Genomic DNA, 22,960 nt, shown 5'->3' on the forward strand with positions numbered 1-22,960 from the left:
TCCACTGATTTCAATGTCTGTGGAACGGTATACAAAACATGTTTCTGGTGCACTCTTTCTGTCATCTGATATTAACAGTACTGTTAAGAATGCAAAGCCATCCTAGAAATCATAGTTACAAGAGCTTAAATTGGAAGCTTTAGCTTTCTCTTGGCTTTGTCCACTTTTTATCTTACTCTTTACAAGCTAGCTGGTTATGTATACATTGTGTTGCTACAACAAAGTTTTTGCCTAGGGAAAAAAAATTCCTAAACTATTTTCCTAAACTGTTACTTTCTGTATAGTAATTTATTTTAACATAAAAAGTGAATGATTATGAAAATCCAAAGAGAATCTCAAAAAAGTCTTACTCTTTAGAAATATTGCATGTACTCAAGTTTATACACAAGTTGAAAAATTTTTCGAGCTTTAGATTGTTTTTAAAACAGCTTAATCTTGATTCTCATGTAAAAAAAAAAATGTTATCACTTCTTTCGTTGTTTGAGGAGCTAAGGGTTGGTGCTGGAGGGTTTTTTTTTTTCTTTCAGTCTACAGCCAGGTAATCTCATGTTGAGGGGCTTCAGAAACTACCCTAAAATGAAGGCCTCATGTCCTCCTGCCTCTTGGTCCCTTTCTTCCGTGAATCTATTCATGGAAACCAGACTTCCTCTTCCCCAAGGCAGGTCATAAAAGCCAGAATCCCTTTTTCTGAAAGCTGGCCATAAAAACTAAAATTATTCTATGTAAAAACTGGCTGTCGGCGGGTGCTGTGGCTCATGCCTGTAATCCTAGCTCTTGGGAGGCCGAGGCGGGCGGATTGCTCAAGGTCAGGAGTTCAAAACCAGCCTGAGCAAGAGCGAGACCCCGTCTCTACTATAAATAGAAAGAAATTAATTGGCCAACTGATATATATATAAAAAATTAGCCGGGCATGGTGGCGCATGCCTGTAGTCCCAGCTACCCGGGAGGCTGAGGCAGAAGGATCACTTGAACTCAGGAGTTTGAGGTTGCTGTGAGCTAGGCTGACGCCACGGCACTCACTCTAGCCTGGGCAACAAAGCGAGACTCTGTCTCAAAAAAAAAAAAAAAAAAAAAACCTACTTTGTTCTACTATAAAACCCCCATTGCAGGAAGGGCCCTGCTCCGCACCCGGAAAGGAGCGCACACTCAGAGAGGCCAGAGGGGATCTAGACAGAAAGGCCTTGCTGGCTTCCCCACTCAGCCTGTTAGCATTAGCGCTCACCCTTTTGTTTTTAATTTCAGAATTTTATGGGGGTACAGATGTTTGGGTCACATGTATTGCCTGTGCACCGCCCGAGCCAGAGCTGCGAGCGTGCCCACTCCCGGAGTGTGCGCGGCTGCCTTGAGGCTCACGCCTGTTTTGTCCAGTCATGTTTCTTTCTACACGGCTAACCCTAAACGTGAAATGTTTGTTGACCTTAAACATAAAAATGGGCCATTTGCCCTTTTTCTTTGTGTGTTCATTCTGAAGGTGCCCATGTATAAGTTTGTAATGTTTTTCTCCTATTATTCTTCATGTCAGCAAATTTTCAGCAAATTGTTATGGGAACAGTGGCCTTTGCTCCCTACTGTTTGACTAAACTTTGGGGGTCAGGGACACTTTGATCCCTACAATGTCAATAGATTTCATTTTGGGGTGTGGAGTTTTGGAAAGATCTAATCAGTTCACACCTTTAAACAGGATATATTCTGAAACATCTACTATATTTGTGAAATTTAGAAATGATGTTACATTGTTTAAAATAACAAGTCTTACTTAAATATTTATGTTTGTTCTTCTTGGTAGAATTTATAAGTTTAAAAGCAGTAATTAAAACTATTTTGGTGGAAACAACCCAAGTGCACATGAATACATGAGTGGATTAATAAAATGTGATATATGTACACCATGGAGATCTACTCAGCCACAAAAAACAATGGTGATCTAGCACCTCTGGTATTAACCCGGATAGAGCGGGAACTCATTCTACTAAGTGACGTATCCCAAGAATGGAAAAGCAAGCACCACATATACTCACTAGCGAATTGGCATTAACCCGGCAGCCCTTAAGTGCACATACAGTATTAACATTCATCAGGTGCTGGGCAGATGGGAGCAGGGAGAAGGGGATGGTGCAGTGCGCACCATCTGGGGGATGGACACGCTTGAAGCTCTGCCTTGGGTGGGGAAAAGTCAATATATGTAACCTAAACATTTGTACCACCATAATATGCTGAAATTTTAAAAAAAAATTAAAAAATTTTGATCCCTGGTCTGTGTTATATATCTAATTTACAGTGTGTAAAAATGGTTAACAGAAAAACAACTTAAAATGATACCTGGAATCTATGTAAAATGCTAAGATAAATAAATAAATTAGGTAAATATAAATGGGATAAATACAAATTAAATTTTCATATAATTTAGAATCTTAAAGTCATCGTATTATTATTAGTTTTTTTGAGACAGAGTCTCACTCTGTTGCACTGGCTAGAGTGCAGTGGCATCATAGCTCACAGAAACCTCAAACTCTTGGGCTCAAGCAATCCTCCTGCCTCAGCTTCCTGAGTAGCTGAGACAACAGATGCATGCCACCACGCTGGCTAATTTTTCTATTTTTAGTAGAGGTGGGGTCTTGATCTTGTTCAGGCTGGTCTTGAACTTGTGACCTCAAGTGATCTTCCTGCCTCGGCCTCCCAGAGTGCTAGTCTTACAGGTGTGAGCCACCGCACCCAGCCATCATGTTACGCTATGTTAAGAGGATGATCCTGAAATGTCTGGGTCATGTTTAAAATACCGAAACATTATTAAACATAAGTTTAAGTTTATATACCTTGACATCTTATTTTTATATTTAGGAGTGCTAATAAAATTGGGAACTGGCAACAGGTTAAGGTTACTTTAACCTCCTAGGTTTTTCTGAGAGTTGGCATTATGATTAATATATGTAATTAAAACTACCAGATAGGCCGGGCGCGGTGGCTCACGCCTGTAATCCTAGCACTCTGGGAGGCCGAGGCGGGCGGATTGCTCGAAGTCAGGAGTTCGAAACCAGCCTGAGCAAGAGCGAGACCCTGTCTCTACTATAAATAGAAAGAAATTAATTGGCCAAGTAATACATACAGAAAAAATTAGCTGGGCATGGTGGCACATGCCTGTAGTCCCAGCTACTCGGGAGGCTGAGGCAGGAGGATTGCTTGAGCCCAGGAGTTTAAGGTTGCTGTGAGCTAGGCTGACGCCACGGCACTCACTCTAGCCAGGGCAACAGAGTGAGACTCTGTCTCAAAAAAAAACAAAAAAAAACAAACTACCAGATAGAAGAGAATCAATTCTATGTGAAAAATAAGATTTTTTAATAAAAAGGTATAACAATAGAAATAGTTTATGTGAAAAGAAAAGATAATTTTATCTAATTTATAGGTTTTAGTGGAGGTGACCCAAGTGCCCTGATGGGGCATACATGAGTAGATTAATAACATGTGGCATATGTATACCACGGCGTTCTACTCAGCCACAAAAAACAATGGTGATATAGCACCTCTTGTATATTCCTGGATAGAGCTGGAGCCCATTCTACTAAGTATCCCAAGAATGGAAAAACAAGCACCACACTCACCAGCAAATGGGTATTAACTGATTAACACTTATGTGCCCATTTAGTAGTAACATTCCTCGGGTGTCGGCAGTTGGTGGGGAGAAGGGGAATGGGTGTGTTGGCACCTAATGGGTGCGATGCACACCATCCAGGGAATGGGCACACTTGAAGCTCTGACTTGGGCAGTGCAGAGGCAATATATGTAACCTAAACATTTGCGCCCCCATAATATTCTGAAATTTAAAAAATTAATAAATAATAAAATTTAAAATCAGCCAAAAAAATAATAATTTATAGGTTTTATAAAACTTTTAAATTAAGTAAATGATGATTAAAACTAAGTGGATATAAAATTAAAAATTGAAGGTTATAAAAGGTTTGTAAAAATCTTAACTCAATGGTCAAATTGATTAAAATTAGATGGATTTGTTTATAAGATTTTATTAAGATGGACTTTTCCGGCTGGGCGCGGTGGCTCGCGCCTGTAATCCTAGCACTGTGGGAGGCCGAGGCTGGCGGATTGCTCAAACTCAGGAGTTCAAAACCAGCCTGAACAAGAGCAAGACCCCATCTCTACTATAAATAAAAAGAAATTAATTGGCCAACTAATATATATAGAAAAAATTAGCTGGGCATGGTGGTGCATGCCTGTAGTCCCAGCTACTCGGGAGGCTGAGGCAGGAGGATTGCTTGAGCCCAGGAGTTTGAGGTTGCTGTGAGCTAGGCTGACGCCACGGCACTCACTCTAGCCTGGGGAACAAAGTGAGACTCTGTCTAAAAAAAAAAAAGATGAGCTTTTCCATTAATACACTAATGCAATGGTAAAATTTCTCTTTTGTACTAGATTTTCATATGATGTTAGTAGGAATTGCAAAAGATTTTTGTTCACCTTTTTGTTCACCTGCAAAAAGGGAGGGAAAGAGAGAGAAAGACACACTCAGCCTGCCTCCTCACTAACTTGTACTTCAGTGTGTCTATGTTAGGTCTTATACTGTTTTGAGAAGCTGAGTCTCCTTTCTATCAAAGAATAAGATTTTTGCATTTTAAAAATCTTTGAATTATCAGTTTGACTAAGTAAATGACTATAATTTTATGGTAACCTGCAATCTTGTTTCATGACATCTAATGTCTTACGATGGACAATTCATGACTTCCTGCCTCTTAAGCTTTCGCTGCAATTTAAAGTTACTAAAAATAAAAATTCTAATCAATGCATGTGATTCTCTATATAAAGTGTACCAAAGAATAAGATATGTTTTTAACAAGAAAATTATAAAGGATGCATAAAATGTGTTCCTGTTAATATATACGTAATTTTGTCTAATTCAGAGGTTATTTAAAGGTTGAATCAAAATACAGATTTAGAAAGAAAATAAAAACAAAATAAAAAGTAACTTGTAAGAGAAAGAGATGTAAAAAGACAAAGAATACAGAAATATATTTTTGATAAGAAAGGTTAAGAGAATAATATTGTAGACAAAGGATCTTGTCTAGAAATATTTTTTGCCCTCAAATGACTAGGAAAAGGGAAAGTTAGGACAAAACAGAAAGTTTTACACATGTTTATAGATGGTTCATGCAAGTTGAGATAAAGTTCATAAAGGGAATTTATGAAGGAATTTTGCATGTGGTCCAGTTGATTATAATTTAAAATTTGTTTTTTTGTTAAAACAACAAAGTTTTATTGAGATATTAATTTACTATTAATGAAATTACATAATATACTCATTTTGATTCCATAACCGGTTTCCTTTTTTTAATTAAAAAAAAATCACACCACAGAAGGTTTTTCTACCTTTTTCGTAACTTGCCTAAAAGAAGCAAAGATTTTATGCTGTACCAAGATAATCCCTATGTTGTCTTTATTAGGTTTTTTTGACTAACTAGAAAAACTAAACTTTTAAAGGGTTAAGTTTTACACCCATCTAACTTCCTGTACCGCCTTTAGAATCTTTTGATGACTATGGCCCTGGATTAAATAAATGACCATTATTTTATAGTGGTTTGTGATTCTGTTTGAAGAAATGTTTCAAGCCTTTGATATCTGACAAATTTTCCAAAACCCAAATGCTAAATCCAGCCTTTGAATTCAAACTAGCTTTTGTACATTAGGGCCACTGAAAGTCTAAGAGAGACATATTAGGCTTATTTGGCATGTTAAAACCATACAGGAAACATTGCCAAATATGAAATGGTGTTTAACTTTCTTTGGATTATCTTTGGATAAACATGTTATTAATATATGCTCCAATATTGTAAAATACTGATATGTCTTGGTGTACATTATCAGTAATAATTATGGTTATTACGTTTAATTGCTATATGCCACAAAAATAACCAACTTTGTCAATTATCTCTTTAACCATGGCTAGTCTAAGACTTTTGTGATCCATAGACAATTATTATTTTACTTTATTCATCTCAGAAAGTGGGTTTTTTAAACTGGCTAAGTCCGAAGTTTGCTTCTTCAAGGAAAGTCATAGAAAGGATTGACAAGTTCTCTTGAATACAGGCTTCTGATAACTTTGGAGATTGTGGACCATTGGATTAAAACAAAACAAACTTCTAGAACTTTAACTAGAAATCCGAGATGTCCATGAGTATCAAGAACTCAACCTCAAACAGAACAGAAATTAATTACATGAGACCAAACTAAATTGTTTTATGACTTTTTGTTTAAAACATCACTAATTCTTTTTGTGTTTTCTTTTCCAGAAGTCGAGAAAATCTTTTTCCTTCTTTTGAGCCATTTATAGCTTGCAACAAAGTATATATGTGTAAGCAAAATTTGAAGCATTAATTTTTCTCTATTTGATTTCTCCAGAATTTGAAAACTATTTGTGAGTATTCTTAACTTATGGCAATATTGTTATTTGCATAAGTTCAATAAGAATCTATCTTTTTCTACAATAGGACATAATGGAAGACACTGGCTATTTTCCCAAGGCTTTGACTGGAATGGCATATTTTCAGAGGTGCCCAGACTGTGTTAAGGAATCAAGGTCGAGTTCATAAGGCCTAGAAAAAGCCCTTTGAAAAACTGGCCAGGCACTTCATCAATAATATTTCCTGATCTGTGGTGAATAAAGAATGTCAGTTTCTGGCAGGTGTAGGAAACCCAGGTTACTTTGGGACCTTGAGAAGAGGGATTTATGCAGTTCATACAGGTACCTGATGGCACGGACAAGTCCTTGGCTTCACTGGAGGGGCTTTCAAGTCTAACCTGAGATTCCTTATGCAAAAGTTCCACCAAAGACAATTTTAAAAGAAAGAAAGGCCTATATGGGTAATAATTTATCTTGCTGCACTCTATGCAAATAATCAGGCCAAGTATAATAAGAGTAAAGTTTATCCTGGCAAGTAAATTGATCCTACTATGATCCTTCTTTAATAAAAATTGGATGCAGGAGAGAGAGAAAATATGGTGCAGAAATAAAAAACTATAGTCCACCTGTTATTAGATTCTAGTCTTGTACACTGTGAGTTTTTGTTATTTGCCTACAGTTAGGACTGAATCCTGAGTTTTCTCCTAGCTACAAGTCTCCAGATAAAGTTCCCCATGGACCTCTTAAGAGAGGGTTGCCAGGAAAATACCAGGATGCCTGGTAGCAAAGCTTGCTGGAAATGCTAGTCCCTATCTACAGAGTATATGCCAACAGAGACATGATTAGAAATCTGTCTGTGACCCTAGAATCAATCACAGAAGAAACTGCAAAAAGCCTTAGGGCTCAAAAAAAGTCCCTCAACTCACAAGTCCAGGTTGTCTTAGATAATCAGGCAGCGCTAGATTTTCTATTGGCTAAACAAGGGGGAGTCTGTGCAGTGTCAAACACTACCTGCTGTAACTCAGGAAAAGTTGAAACCCAAACAGAAAAAAATCCCAACAAGCCATGTGGCTACAACAGGGCTCTACTCGTGACCCCACATCTGATTGGTTTTCAGGATTATTCACTTGGATTCCCCAGAACTTTGGATCAGTTCTATAGGGATTCTTGAAGCTAGGTATTATCTATCTCATGGTCCTGCGGTCCCCAACCCCCAGGCTGCAGACCAGCACTGGGCCTCGGCACATCAGGAACCAGGCCACGGGAGGACAGTGAGTGAGCGAAGCCCCACTGGTACCCACAGCTGCTCCCCATCACTCGCATCACCACCGAGCCCTGCCCCCCATCAGATCAGTAGGGGTATCAGACCCTCATAGGAATGAACCCCCCTGCAAGTTGCACATGCGAAGGATCCAAGTTGCATGCTCCTTATAAGAATCTAATGCCTGATGATCTCAGGTGGAGTCGAGACAGTGACACACCCTCCACACCTCTGTCCCTAGAAAAACTGTCTTCCACAAAATGGGTCCCTGGTGTCAAAAAGATGGCAGACTGCTGTGACAGTCCATTGTTCACTTAAGTACTATGCTAAGGCTGTAAATATGGGTACTAACGTTCTCATCATGCAAACCTTAGGTCCAAAACTCAGCACCTGTGGATATTTACAGTTGGCTGCAAACTCTCCTTATACTGGGCCCAACCCCAACTCTGTCCCTTCCCAGCCAGAAGAAGCCAGAGCAGTCTCCTGCCCTTTCCCTTCTCCTGTTGCCCACTCCTCAGGAATGAGTTTGAGTGAAAGCTCAAGGGGGAATTGAAACGGCCTTTACAAATTGATAAAGGGATGCAAGGTGAGAACTGTGTTAAGGGCCTAGCTAAAAATAAGACCCAGACCTAAATAAAAATAATGGTAATAATTAGCCCCGTCCCCCTGTTTACTTCTCCAAATTGCCACTCTGGAACCACGTAGCTGGTGGTCATAAAGAGTGTTAGCTTTCTCTATAGATAACATCACCTTTGTGAAACCTAGGGATAGTTTCTGAGGCATCTTCCAGCTCCTATATTCCAGTGGAACGGCTGAGGAATACTGGGGAATGGACTCAACTGGTCTTGTGCCCCCACCCAAGAACCTGTTCAGCAAAAAAGACAATTTCTATAGCCCTATGGTTCCACCTCAAACCCAGCCAATTAGCAGACACAATTGCCTATGCCCAACTGTCTTTAAAAACCCTGTCTCCAAAATTCTTGGGGAGGCAGATTTCAGAAATTTCTCCTGTCTCCCCACTTAGCGCTATGTGGATTAAACTCTTTCTCTGCAGCAAACCCTGCTGTCTCAGTGCATTGGCTTCCTCTTGGACAGTGGGCAAATGTACCTGGTTGGGCAGCAATGTTACTAGAGCTTGCACATTGGCAAAAGGGAAAACTGCCACTGTTTACACCAACACTAGTTGCAGTCTGCCAACTGTTGGCACAATCTGGGAACCTTGAGAATTCATAAACTTTGCTGGTACTCCTATTGCTAATAGCCATATAATTGTTCCCCTATTACAGGATATTCAGCTCCGTAGTAAAATTACTATTGTTCACTGTTCAGCCCATATGAAGGAGACCTGGTACTATATCTCTGGGGAATGACAGGGCTCCAAAGCTGCTAAATATGCAGCCACAAATGGACCCTCCCATACTCTTTCCATGCAATTTATACCTGCCTTCATCCCTGATATTATCATTGTTGATTATCAGATAAATTTCCCACAATCTGAAAAAGACAAATGGATACAAAGTGGTGCCAAACAACTATAGACAGATTATAATTGGGCCAAATGGACTTCCTGTAGCCCCCTTTCTTTTGACCTTTCAGATTTCAGTTATCAAATGGGACATATATGCAGATGAGGTATAGTTAAGGTACTAAAAGATAATCCACAACATTTCTGACCAAATTATTTCCCAGTACATGATGTGTAAATATCACCAAATCTCTGGAGGAAACCAACATACCTCAGCAAGTCCTACACCAACCTATGTCTCTTCAGTGGGCCATTCAAATTTATTGAAAGAATTGGTAAGTGGCGTGGATTTCAGTTCATCTTGTTGGGTTGAAATTGTTTGCTTTGTTTTATCTCTTGAGCCATTTTGGTGTCTGGCCTTTGACCTTTAGCTTTTAGGTAATTTTACATTAGTAAGTGTTTATTGTGCTAATTTGTGAATATTGCAGTTCTGAGTACTTCCTATAGGTCAGGTCTTGTCTTGACAAATTCCCTCAGTGTTTGCTTCTCAGAGAAAGACTTTATTTCCCCTCGTATATGGAACTTAGTTTTGCAGGGTATAAAATTCTAGGCTGGGCATTATTCTGTCTGAGAAGACTGAGAATGGGTCCCCAGTCCCTTCTGACTTATAGGGTCTCAGATGAGAAGTCTGCAGTTAGTATGATGGGTTTCCCTTTGTAGGTTACCTGCTGCTTTCACCTTGCAGCTTGTAGGAGCGCCTCCTTCATGTTTATTTTGGCCAGTCTGATGACTGTGTGTTGTCGTGTATTTCTCTTTGTAATGGATCTTCCAGGAGTCCTATGAGCTTGTACCTGGATGTCTAGATTTCTAGCAAGGCCAAGAAAATTTTCCTCAATTATTCCCTCAAACAAATTATCCAACCCTTGTGTATTTTCTTAGTCACCTTTGGGGATGTCTATGATTCTTATGTTAGGCTTCTTTACATAATCTCGTTTCTTGTAGGCTTTGTTGGTTCCTCTTATTTCTCTGCTCTATTTCTGTGACTAACTTGTTTAATCAAAAGGTATTATCTTCAATCTTTGAGATTCTTTCTTCTGCCTGATCTAACCTGTTCTTAAGGCTTTCCACTGTGTTTTCTAAATCCTTGAATGGATTTTTCATTTCCAGAAGTTGCATTTGCTTTTTCTTTAATAACTAAATTTCTTTAGTGAATTTTTCATTCATTTCCTGCATTGTTTTTGTGGTTTCTTTGTGTTGGGTTTTTATTTTATCTTATATTCCATTAAGTTTTCTTACAACCCATGTTTGAAATTCTTTATCTGTCATTTCAATATTCTGATTTTAGTTAGTATCCATTGCTAGGGAGCTGGTGTTCCCTTTTGGGGGTGACCTTTCACTCTGATTCTTCATACTTCCAGAGTTCTTTCACTGATTCCTTCTCATCTGGAGCAGACATTTGCTTCTCACTTTTGGATTTCTTTTTAGATAATGTCATGTCCAGTTTTATTTATGAGTCAGTAGCACACCTTCTATGATTGAGTCAGTGAATGCTGTGACTGGGGTGCAAATTGACCTCCCTGTCAGCAGGGGACATTTGCTGGAGGGAACAAGCTGCAGTGTTGTTTTTGGATCCTTTGACCCATTCTAATTCCTCAGGAGATTTACTCTAATGTCCCTGGGGAGGGGCCCTGGTACTTCCAGGTGAGACCTTATTCACCATCATAGCAGAGGTGGGTGGGGGAATTAGGCTGGGTGGAGTCAGGTTGCGTTAGCCTGTCTTCCAGCTCCACAAATGCTGGTAAGAGGTATGCAAGGAGTAAAGGACCAGTTCCCCACCTCTGGGGTAAACTGCCTGGGAGGAGATGAAGTGGCTCCACTCAACCAGAGAGTCTGCTGTCTAACCCCAGAAAACTCCCCTAGAAGGATGCTCCCACCAGGGGAAGAGTAGGACTTCAAGTAACTTTTGGATCAAGCTGAACTTCCTATTAAAGTGAATGGTGGTGGGGGGAGTGGGGGCAACTACTTGGATTCAGCCTGAGGCACTAGAGGTTTTCAGTTGCCATGGGAGCCAGTACTTATGCAAATTGAATCTCCCAGATTAGGTAAAATCCAATATGGCAGTTTTCCAGGGGAGGTGGGGAAGGGACACACTTAGGGACCCCTGCTGTCCTGTGCTCCTCCCCACCTTCCCTATGGGCCTCTCACTTGCCGCCTGACCCTGAGAGTGGGACCTCTCCCACATGCCATCCTGCCCACGGCCTGGGCCAAATGTCTGGGGGCAGGAAGGCCACCAACTGAGTTTCCCCAGCCAGCTCAGCTCAGGTTGGAGACATGCCCCTGGTGCAGAATGGGAGTCACTCAGCACAGAGAACTCCAGCAGCTGCTATGATGGGGGCTCGGGGGGCATGGACTTCCTGTACTGCTTTTGAGTGGGAGTGGGGAAGCACCGGTCCACCCTTCTGAGCTGTGGCAGCAGGCACTCTGTCCAAGGCAGGCTCAGCTGGGAGTGTGGCTCCTCTCAGTCGCTCAGCCATGCATGCACTCCCCTTTGCCCACGGCGGGTTTAGTCACTCAGCAGCAGGGTCAGCCATGGGTGTGCTCCCCCTGCCTGAGGCAGGCTCAGTCACTCCCCGTTGCCCAAGGCAGGTTCAGTCACTCGGTGTTGGGAGGCTCCCCAAAGCAATGGTGTTGGAGATGGGGCCTAATGACAGGTGTTTCGGTCATGAGGGCTCCACCCTCACGAATGGATTCCACCAGTGATAAAGGGCTTGAAGCTGTGAGCATGACTTCTTGCTCTCCGTAGCCCTCTCTTTTCACTTTCACTGTGGGATGATGCAGCAAGGACGTTCTTGCCAAATGCCAGCCCCTTGATCTTAGATTCTTCAGCCTTTTAGAACCATGAGCCAACAAATGTCCATTCACTATGAATCACCCAGTGGGTGGTATTCTGTGACAGCAGCACAAACAGACTAAGACATCCTCCTTACATTAACGGTGTTCCTGTGCCTTTGAGGAGTTTCTGCTGGAGTCCCTGCCACTCTCTGTTTCAACCACCAACCTCAGCAAAGGCTGCCATTGCCACATCACTGCCCTCCCATACATCCCCTTTGGATTTGAGCATCAGAATTTAGCACTTCCTGCCCTTGGTCTTTCTCTCCTTCTCCTTCTGGCTTAGCTGAGGCTGTCCCTTCTCCCCCTACTCTTTCTGGACATGAGGAGACAGGCAGCAGCTGGCCACAGGAGATTGACCGAGGCTGCTGGCTTTAGGGATCCCGGGGGCTTGGGGGCCCAGAGCCAAGTTGCAAAGGGTAAGAGGCAGGCGAGTGATGCAGACATGGCAATAGCCTGGCAGTGATGCCTTTAAACAAGTGATGAACACCAGGGAAAATGTTCGTGGTTAAGAGGGGAGAGACTGTTGACAAGATTCAAGCAGGTTTGTGCATGGGGGAAGAAGCAAGAAGGGGGGAAGAAGTTGAAGGGGGAGAGAGGAACCAACTGGCCAAGTGAGGTTCTTGCTGAGGGTGGAGGGGACTCTGAGGCCAGGGAAGATGCACGAGCAGCCACTTGGGCCTGGCCACCCGGGGATGGAGGCCAGGGGAGCTTAGAGGCAGCCCCCATTCATGAGCCGGGTCTGACCCTGTGGGTGGGAGGAGGCCCAGCCCAGGGGAATCTGCCCTTCGGAACCTGCAGTGAACGAGGTCAGGACACTCTCAGGCTCTTCTGGAACCCAACTCGGTCAACTGGCTCCTTGGTTTCCTTTCCTGGATACAATTTCTTGGGCCATTTCTTTTTCCAACTTCTGTCCACAGTAGCTGAACCCTCAGCCCACCAGGGCTTCTTAAGCTTTTACTGGAACCTCTGTGTGTGTGTCAGAATTCTTTTCCTGACAAGGGGCAGAAACTCAGTGCCAACTGGTTTAGGCCAAAAAGGGGATTTCTGGAAACTTGTCCAGTCCTGGGGGGGGGAGGGGGCGGTTGGTGGGGACAGACCGTGGCAGAACTGCAGTAAGAACCTGCTTCTGTCCCCTGCTCTCCTTTTCTCTGACTCGGCTTCTCTCTCCAGTCCAGCCTGCTCCCTGAACTCTGGAAATGTCACCACAGGTGCCCCATCTCCCATTTATGCCCCCAGACGGGCCCCTCTCTCCGGAGTTCCAACTTCAGGACTCCCAGGGAAGCCCTGTGGTTCGCCCGCCTGGGTCCCTGGCCTAAAGGCCTGGCTACTATAAGCATTCAGCTGGAGTCCGTGCCAGGCCCCGGGAAGATGCAGGGGTGGGCGAGGGGAGCGAGAGGAAGACAGGGAGAGGGAGAAGGGTTCAGAAGCAGTGCGGGCTCCGAGCCCGCCCTGTCCACCGAGGAGAGCCCGGCGTTCGCACGGCAGCTGCCCTGCCAGGGGATGGCTTGGGTTGTACGAAGCTCTTCCTTAAACCGAACCCTCCAGTCAACGTCCGCAGCAGCCTGGGACACCGTGCAGGTGTGGCGACCCGCCGGCGACCCCTAAGACCCCCCCAGCGATACCAAGTGAAGTCCGTTCGCTCCCGAAACAAAGCTCCGAAGGTGCGCTCACGTCGGCGGGCGGGGAGCCTCCGGGACGGCGGGGCCCAGCCGTTTCGGGTCAGGGCCAAGCCTGGAACCGCGGAACGGCCCCGCACTGGGGATCCAAAAAGCACGCCCGCTCCTGCCCGCCCGACTCCTCGCCAGCGCCGTCCCCGCCCCCGCGTCCCCGCCCCACGCTGCAACCCTCTCCGCCTCGGCCCCCGCGGCCCCCTACCCCCCGCCTCGCGAGCGCTCGCCCCGCCTTCCCGCGAGAGCGCTCGCCCCACCTCCCCACCCCACCTCCCCGCGAGAGCGCTCGCCCCGCCTCCCCGCCCCACCTCCCCGCCCCAGCTCCCCGCCCCACCTCCCCGCGAGAGCGCTCGCCCCGCCTCCCCGCCCCACCTCCCCGCCCCACCTCCCCGCGAGAGCGCTCGCCCCGCCTCCCCGCCCCACCTCCCCGCGAGAGCGCTCGCCCCGCCTCCCCGCCCCACCTCCCCGCGAGAGCGCTCGGCCCACCTCCCCGCCCCACCTCCCCGCGAGAGCGCTCGCCCCGCCTCCCCGCCCCACCTCCCCGCGAGAGCGCTCGCCCCGCCTCCCCGCCCCACCTCCCCGCGAGAGCGCTCGGCCCACCTCCCCGCCCCGCCTCCCCGCCCCGCCTCCCCGCCCCACCTCCCCGCCCCACCTCCCCGCCCCACCTCCCCGCGAGAGCGCCCACGCCACCTCCCCGCCCCACCTCCCTGCGAGAGCGCTCGCCCCACCTCCCCGCCCCACCTCCCCGCGAGAGCGCCCACGCCACCTCCCCGCGAGGGCGCTCGGCCAGCCGGCCTCGCCGCAGGGCGCCGGAACCCGCGGCGGGCGCGGGTCACAGTCCGGACCCTGGGGGGGCGGGAGGAAACCGGGGGGCGGGGCGGGCCGAGCCGGGCCGGAGCGGGCGGGCGGACGGGCGGCGCGGGCGCGCTTCCATTGGCTGCGGCCCCAGGGACGGGCCCGAGCCTCCGTTTCCCGGGCAGCTCCGCGCCTGCCATGGCTGCTGCCGCGACTGCGGTCTCGCGCCCGGCCGCCCCGCCATGGGCCTGGAGCTCTACCTGGACCTGCTGTCGCAGCCCTGCCGCGCCGTCTACATCTTCGCCAAGAAGAACGGCACATCTGTACCCCCATAATATGCTGAAATAAAAAAAAAAAAAACGGCATCCCCTTCGATCTGCGCACGGTGGAGCTGCTCAGAGCTGGCCCGGCCTCCCCGTGCGTCCGTCCGCAGACCCCGTGCGCCTCCCCCGCCCGGCCCTCGCCTGGCGCCTTCCCGAGCGTCCCCTCCCAGCCCCTCATGTCGTCTCCCACCGGAGAAGGCCCTCGACTCGGGGCCCTAGGACGAGCCACCGCCCCTCTGAAGCTTAGCTTGCTGCCCTCTGTGACGGCGGGTAATGTCACCCTCTGCTTTGTGGGGGTGGAGAGAAAATACTTGCCTGGGTTTTCAGAGTGCTGCGTCGAAAGCACGCATTTAAGTTCATAAAGCCCTATTTTAAAAAAGAAGAAGAAGAAATTCGCGAAGCCCTGGAGACCTTGGGAGAACTGCATGCGGCTGTGAGAAGGAAGAGATGGGGAGAGGCCAGCACAGTGGCTCGCGCTCTAATCCCAGCGCTTTGGGAGGCTGAGGCGGGAGGATCGCTGGGACCTAGGAGTCCGAAGTTACAGTGAGCTATGATTGTGCCACCGCACTCCAGCCTGGGCCACAGACTGAGACACTCTGTATTAAAAAAAGAGAGAGAGCTGAGCCACCCACTCTGCTTCCTCCTTGTGGCCCACCCCGGTCCTGGCTAAATAACTTCTCTTCACCCACCAAAGCCCCTTGGCTGCCCCAGGACGTGGCAAGGCTGGGTGGGAGGCCCATGCGGGGTGTGGGACTGGCCCAGCCCTCTGGCCCCAGGCTGTTTCTCAGCCCAGCCTTTTGTGGGGGCGGGCGGAAACCTTTTCTTCCCCTGCAGGGCAGCAAGCCAGCAAGGAGTTCTTCCAGGTGAACAGCCTGCAGAGGGTGCCGGTCCTTAAGGATGGCGACTTCCTCTTAACGGAAAGGTGCCTCCCTTCCCTCTTACCCTCCTGACTTTGGGTTGTCCCCACTGTGGGCCCTCCAGCCCCCACAGGCAGTGAGGAGAAAGGCAAAAGGGATAAGAGTCTACCTCATAGGGCACCTGCTGGGATATCACAGAGATGAGATTCTTAAAGTGCAAAGCAGAAAGTCTGGCCAAGAGGCAGCACCCACAATAACAAAGAAAGCGGGGAGTGGGGGGAGACGGTGCTGGGCAGCTGGGGATGGAGGGTGAGTCTAGAAGGGGGTCCGTCAAAAGCAGAGGAGCAAGAGCGAGACCGCGTCTCTACTATAAATAGAAAGAAATTAATTGGCCAACTAATATATATATAGAAAAAATTAGCCGAGCATGGTGGCGCATGCCTGTAGTCCCAGCTACTCGGGAGGCTGAGGCAGCAGGATCGCTTGAGCCCAGGAGTTTGAGGTTGTTGTGAGCTAGGCTGACGCCACGGCACTCACTCTAGCCTGGGCAACAAGGCAAGACTGTCTCAAAAAAATAAAACAGGCTGGGCGCGGTGGCTCACGCCTGTAATCCTAGCTCTTGGGAGGCCGAGGCGGGCGGATTGCTCAAGGTCAGGAGTTCAAAACCAGCCTGAGCAAGAGCGAGACCCCGTCTCTACTATAAAAATAGGAAGAAATTAATTGGCCAACTAATATATATATATAAAAATTAGCTGGGCATGGTGGCGCGTGCCTGTAGTCCCAGCTACATGGGAGGCTGAGACAGAAGGATCGCTTGAGCCCAGGAGATTGAGGTTGCTGTGAGCTAGGCTGACGCCACGGCACTCACTCTAGCCTAGGCAACAAAGCGAGACTCTGTCTCAAAAAAAAAAAAAAAATAAAAAAAATAAAACAGAGGAGCCCCAGGGCCCCACTGGGGCCTGTGAGCAGCTCGGGGTAAAGGCCTGGTGCCAGGACCCTTATGGCCTGTGTTGCCCACCCTGTTCCCAGTACGGCCATCCTGATTTGCCTGAGCTCTAAGTACCAGACGGCAGACCACTGGTACCCACCTGACCTGCAGGCCCATGCCCGCGTCCATGAGTACCTGGGCTAGCACGCCGACTGCATCCGAGACACCTTTGGCATGCCCCTGTGGATCTGGGTGAGGCGACATCTGGAGAGTGGTTGACCGTCAGGAAGCTGGGAGGAGGCAGGGGCCATAGACCGAGCCCACTGTCTGCCCCCATCAGGTGCTGGCACCACTCCTTGGGACACAGGTGCCTGAGGAGAAGATGGACCGCAACAGGACCGCCATGGCCCGGGCACTGCAACAGCTGGAGGACCATTTCCTGGGGGAGAGGGCCTTCCTTGCCGGCCAGCAAGTGACACTGGCCGATCTCATGGCACTGGAGGAGCTGATACTGGTGCGATCTCAGCTGGCGGACTGGCAGCTGTGGCCAGCGTCACTTCTAGGGCCACCCCCATGAGTCAGACAGAAACACTGAGACCTGGGGAAAGCCGCAGCGCTGCCCTGAATCGCGGAGCGAGTCTCTAGCTGAACTGGGGCCAGAGCCCTGGCCTCTGCCTCCTGCCTGGGTATGGGTCTCATCCTGGCTGCTCTGGGTCTGGAGGCTGTCCACGCTGCCTGGGCCTCATGTGGGGGCTGCAGAGGGGACCATGTCCCTGACATCTTTGCCTGTGCTTCCAGCACTGGGGCCCTAGTATCCCCACAACTTTCCCATTCTTGTCCCTGCAGCCGTGGCTGCTGGCTGTGACGTGTTTGAGGGCCAGCAGCGACTGGCAGCATGGCGTGCACGAGTGGAGGCTTTCCTGGGTGCCGAGCTGTGCCAGGAGGCCCATGGCCTCATCTTGACCATCCTGGAACAAGAGGCCAAGAAACACTCCCTGTGCCCCCACCAGAGGCCTGTCCGGCATGCTGCGTCTTATCGTCAGGATCCCCTGAGAAGTCTGAGATGGTGGCCTAGAGATTAGCAATAAAGATTCATTTTGTTCCTTGTTTCCCCCCTTTCTTCTTGTCCATCTTGCCCCAGTCCCTTGTCTCCGGCTTCAGGAGGAGCTCTGCATAGGCAGGACCCCTGGTGTCCTTGGCATTGCCACTCCTAAGGTGTGGTATATATAACCAATAGGGAAGACTGAAATCTACAATATATAAAGAGCTCCTAAAAACAATAACATGAAGAAAAACAAACCAGTTAAAAATCGGCAAATATTATCAGTGTTTCAAATATAGTAAAGATTATGAACATTTTGAATGAGGAACCAAGAGTTGCTGGTTTTATTACATTGTTGTATTATATGCATGGAGTAAAAGCATTTGCCAGTAAGTCTCATGATGGTTAATCCAAAGAAAACTCACAGATAACAAGTCAACACAACCTCATTATAAGGACGATAAAATATTAAATAAGCAAGGAACCAATTAAAGGATACAAGTGATGTTATATATTATAACTATTAAAGGATACAAGTGATGTTTCACAGGATGTAGTAACAGTCTTTGAAGTCTAGGAAACTTAAAAGATTTATTTTAACAAGCACTCCTGTCTTCCAGGACAGTTTCATGATAATAACAAACAAACAGTAGGATTTTACATTATCATAGAAACCTCCATGTTTATCCATTGGATGGAATCTACTGTAGTTATTTTAACAGGGAGAATTTAATAAAAAGAATTGGAGGCATTGGAGAAGAACCAGGCATTGGAGAACTCTCTAGGCAGAGAGATGCCAGATTATCACAGAGGTAGACACTGCAAGAAGCTACAACTCCTGGGTTTGGGGGACCACGGGAGGACATTGGAATTATGAAAACCTAGATGCTGGAGGAGAAGCCCGTGGAACTCAGAGCTCCAGGCAGTATGCTGGCATCACCTGGGAGAGGGGCAGTACCCCAGTTTGATCCTAGGTCTTCATAGGTTATGTGACTGATGAGCATGGAATTTTTGGATGTGACTTTAGATGTCACTGCTGACAAATAAATGGGGTCCTTAGCACCATGCTCTGATCTACCTGCCGCCTCTCTTGTGGCACTGGTGGCCCACCCTGTGCCATTCCTAGCCTGGAGCACCCCAAGCAGCAACCACACTGCAGCTGTCCTGCCCTGGAGGTACCTGGTATGGGGCTTCTCTCTCTGGTCCTATTCTGGCTGTGTCTCCCTGCAGAGATGCGTCATACTTTCGGGGACACCCTGGCTTATTTTCTTGGGCTTTTCCATCATCCCCGCACCCTGGGCATCAGGGTTGGGCAGCGGCAGCCTGTGCCTTCTTGGTGCATGCAGGCTGCTTTTTGGTGATTCATAATTGGATGGTTTTGCTCTCAACAGACACGCTAACAAAGTACAAAGTAAATAGGCCGGGCGCGGTGGCTCACACCTGTAATCCTAACACTCTGGGAGGCCGAGGCAGGAGGATCGCTCGAGGTCAGGAGTTTGAAATCAGCCTGAGCAAGAGCGAGACCCCGTCTCTACTAAAAAAATAGAAAGAAATTAATTGGCCAACTAAAAACATATAGAAAAAATCAGCCGGGCATGGTGGCGCACGCCTGTAGTCCCAGCTACTCAGGAGACTGAGGCAGAAGGATTGCTTGAGCCCAGGAGTTTGAGGTTGCTGTGAGCTAGGCTGACGCCACGGCACTCTAGCCCGGGCAATACAGTGAGACTCTGTCTCAAAAAAAAAAAAGAAAAAAGAAGTAAATAAACAATAGTCAGTTGGTCTCCATGCTGTGTAGGTGGCAGGTAAGTCCTAGAGAGTGACCCCAGCTGAGCCAACCATGCTGTGGGGCAGCACAGGGGTGGCAAGGTCCCAGGGCTCCTTGCAGGAGAGGAGCAAAGTGACCTTGGATCCCAGCTGGTGCTCTCAGCAGAGGGAAGCGCTGGAGGCATTGGAGACGGGTCTGGGCTCTTGAGGCATGTGACAGGGTGCTGAGAGGTGCGGGGGAAGTGACACTGAAAAGGGAATCACAACAGGTGAGGATGGGCTTTTGAGCCATCTGAGTGAATCGAGAGCCTGTGCGTGTGTGTGGGTGAGAGTGCGTGAGTGTGGGCGCGCACGGGGCGAGGGGCAGTGGAAGAGAAGACACAGAGCCATGCGGACACCCCGAAGCGCGTCCTCCGGCCTGCCGGCACCTCCACTGGAAGCGTTGAGAAGGCTGCTGCCAGCCCTGCCTCCACTCGCAGGGCCAGGGAGGGGTGGTGGCTTAGTGGGCCACCCAGCCAGTCCGGAGGAAATGGGCTCCAGGGAGGTGCACAGAGCTCTGGCCCTGTTGTGGAGGGAGAGCACTGGCCAGAGGGCTGAGCAACCCTCAGAGGTGGGTGCAGCCCTGGGGCTGGGGCGCTTCCTGGACCTACACTCGCCTCACCCACCCCATCCACATTTTCGCTAGGAGGAATGGCATCCCGTGAGCTGCGGCAGTGGAGCTGGCCTGGCGTGAGCCAGGTGGCTGGTCAGGCCCCGAGGAGGGGGTGACAAGGGGCTAAGCCCTGCACTGAGCCTGCCCTCCTCCCAGACCCCAGGGAGCACCTGGAGCCGGAGTTCCTGTGAGGTGTGAGGTCCATACGCTGGTGAGAAAGAATTCTCAGAGCTGGGGATAGAAAGAAGCACAGAGTTTATTTTACTCTTTCTCAGAAGAGAAAGACACAGCACCAGGAAACAAAGAGAGGCCTGGGGCCGGGCGCGGTGGCTCACGCCTGTAGTCCTAGCTCTCTGGGAGGCCGAGCCGGGCGGATTGCTCGAGTTCAGGAGTTCGAAACCAGCCTGAGCAAGAGCGAGACCTCGCCTCTACTATAAATAGAAAGAAATTAATTTGGCCAACTAAAAATATATACAAAAAATCAGCCGGGCATGGTGGCACATGCCTGTAGTCCCAGCTACTCGGGAGGCTGAGGCAGGAGGATTGCTTGAGCCCAAGAGTTTGAGGTTGCTGTGAGCTAGGCTGACGCCACGGCACTCACTCTAGCCTGGGCAACAAAGCAAGACTCTGTCTCAAAAAAAAAAATAAAAATAAAAAAGAGAGGCCTGGGTCCTGAGGCCACGTGACTCTGACCCTTTATTGGGGCAGGCTAAGGAGGGCGGGCGGTGGGCGGGGGATTTATGATGGTAGCCCCATTAGCACAGGACAGCTGAGAAACTGCTGAGCTCAGCCTTTCTGTCTCACACGCGGGCTGATCACAGGGATTGGTTTCTTCTTTCTTGATAGCTGGGACATCTGGGGCGTCTCTCCTTGAGGAGGCGAGGGGAGCTCGTGCTTCTGCCGTCCACCCAGGAACTGCCAAGGCTGTTTAAACAAACTCAAGAAAACCTTTCTGTCTCCAGGCAGTGAATCTAGAGTGACAGCTGGTCAGACTGTTCCCCTGGCCCCCACCTCAGGCTCCTTTGCCTTTGGGGGACATGAACTGACCAGCTCTGGCCAATGTGAATGAGGATTTATGATTTCCTTTGTCAGCTCAGCTACTTTTAATTGCTAGGTAACATCTCTGTAGGAGAGATATTCATGCTGCTAACCCTAGGGACAGAGTTCATGCCACTCACTCTACGAGGCTGCCAGTTAGAAATTTATTTATTTTTCTTTTTGTGTTAGCCCATTAGCAAGACTGTCCTTTCCATTGCTTAAGGAAAACTCCCTGGGGAAGGTGCCTGCCCTCAGGGATGGTGGCCTCCTGCCGGCAGAGAGGTATGGTGACCTGGTGCCCACGCAGGGTCAGGACCAGGCTCTGGCTGGTTCTGGGGCTCAAGTTTAGGGGGAGGAGCAGGGAGGAGAAAGAAAGCTGATCACCCCTGACTTGGAGACCTTTCCGAACCACTGAAGCGCCTCCCTCGTTTCAGCCTGCCCAGCTCTGGGGCAGGGGCAAGACCCAGGGGCCACTCAGGGTTAGAGCTGGGAGCCTGAGCGGGCTGGAACTGCTGGGGTGAGGAGAGGCATGGGTCCCCCAGCCAGGCCTGGACAACACGGAGCCAGAGGCCAGGCCCAGGCCTGAGGTTAGCCCCTCCCCAGAAATCCCTGACGCGTCCTTTCAGAGTCGTTAGAGCTGGGCAGGCCCAGGGGAGACTCCACTTTGAACCCCGGCTCCACTCGGTGCCCACAGGCAGGTGGCGGAACTTTTCGGCCCAGGTTTCTCCTCTGTAAAATGGGAGTAATGGGGCAACCACTTCCCAGGACTTGCCTGGGAATGGAAGGTGGGCACCATGTGCTCAGGACCCAAGGGAGATCAAGAAAAGGGACTCTCAGCTGGGCGTGGTGGCCCATGCCTGTAATCCCAGCACTTTGGGAGGCCAAGGCAGGAAGATCACTTCAGCCTAGGAGTTCAAGACCAGCCTTGGCAACATAGCGAGACTCTGTTTCTACAAAAAAAAAAAAAGGAAAAATTAGCCGGGCATGGTGGCACATCCCTGTAGTCCAAGATATGTGGGAGGCTGAGGCAGGAAGATTGTTTGAGCCCATGAGTTTGAGGTTGCAGTGAGCTATGATGATGCCACTGCACTCTAGCCTGGGTGACAGAGCGAGACCCAGTCTTAAAACAATGAAGGAAGGAAGGAAGGGGACTTGCTGAGCCCCTACCAAGAGGGGCTTTAGGAAGAAAACACGGGGAGCCCCGTGCAGGGCCAACAGCAGGTCTGCCTCCCTCGCACCCAGTGGGGACCCTGATGCTGGAGGGCGGGGCCTGGGCAGTAGCTGGGAGGGGAGGTTGAAATGGGGCCCAGGAAGGAGCAGAGCTGGAAATGGGCACATGGAGTGGTTTGGGTGTGGGGAGTGGCTGCCTGGAGGGGATGTGGTGCAGAGAAACCTGGTCAAATCACCCTGGCTATAGCGATGGAGCCTCCAGGCCCTCGCCGAGTGGGCAGATCTCTGACACCCCTGCCCGCAGCGTGGCCATCCTCTTATACCTGAGCCGCAAGTAGCAGACAGGGGCACACTGGCACCCACCTGAGTGCAGGCCTGGGCCCATGTTGATGAGTACCTGGTGTGGCAGCATGCTGCCACCCAGCTGCCTGCTACCCGTGTCTACCTGTGCAAGGTGAGACTCCGTGGCCCTGTCCATTGGTACACATACTGCTTCTCTTCCATTACCTGGGCAGACATCACTAGTCCGTCACAGCATGCTCTTTCCCTGGACCCTGACCCAATCTTCAGAATCCTTCTGAGCACATTGCCCCAGGGGCCATCACATGCCCTGGCTGGGCAGGGATGGAGAGGAGCTGAAGAGGCTGGGAAGGGCCCAGGATCAGCTCCCCATCTCCTCCCTGCCCAGTCTCGCTCGCCCCAC

The 22,960-nt window shown here is 49.0% G+C and overlaps 1 protein-coding gene across 1 annotated transcript; it reads left to right on the forward strand.

Annotated features, from left to right (window-relative positions):
- Positions 1–14,673: 14,673 nt before the first annotated feature.
- Positions 14,674–17,953, forward strand: LOC105862780 (glutathione S-transferase theta-2B-like). Its single transcript, XM_075996731.1, is given in 8 exon segments — positions 14,674–14,787; positions 14,835–14,887; positions 15,641–15,728; positions 16,693–16,843; positions 16,932–17,105; position 17,143; positions 17,438–17,575; positions 17,578–17,953. Coding segments are annotated over 8 exon segments (756 nt in total). The 5' UTR covers positions 14,674–14,725; the 3' UTR covers positions 17,667–17,953.
- Positions 17,954–22,960: the final 5,007 nt, after the last annotated feature.

Source organism: Microcebus murinus, chromosome 22, assembly GCF_040939455.1.
Source record: "Microcebus murinus isolate Inina chromosome 22, M.murinus_Inina_mat1.0, whole genome shotgun sequence".
In the NCBI taxonomy this organism is placed as follows: Eukaryota; Metazoa; Chordata; class Mammalia; order Primates; family Cheirogaleidae; genus Microcebus; species Microcebus murinus.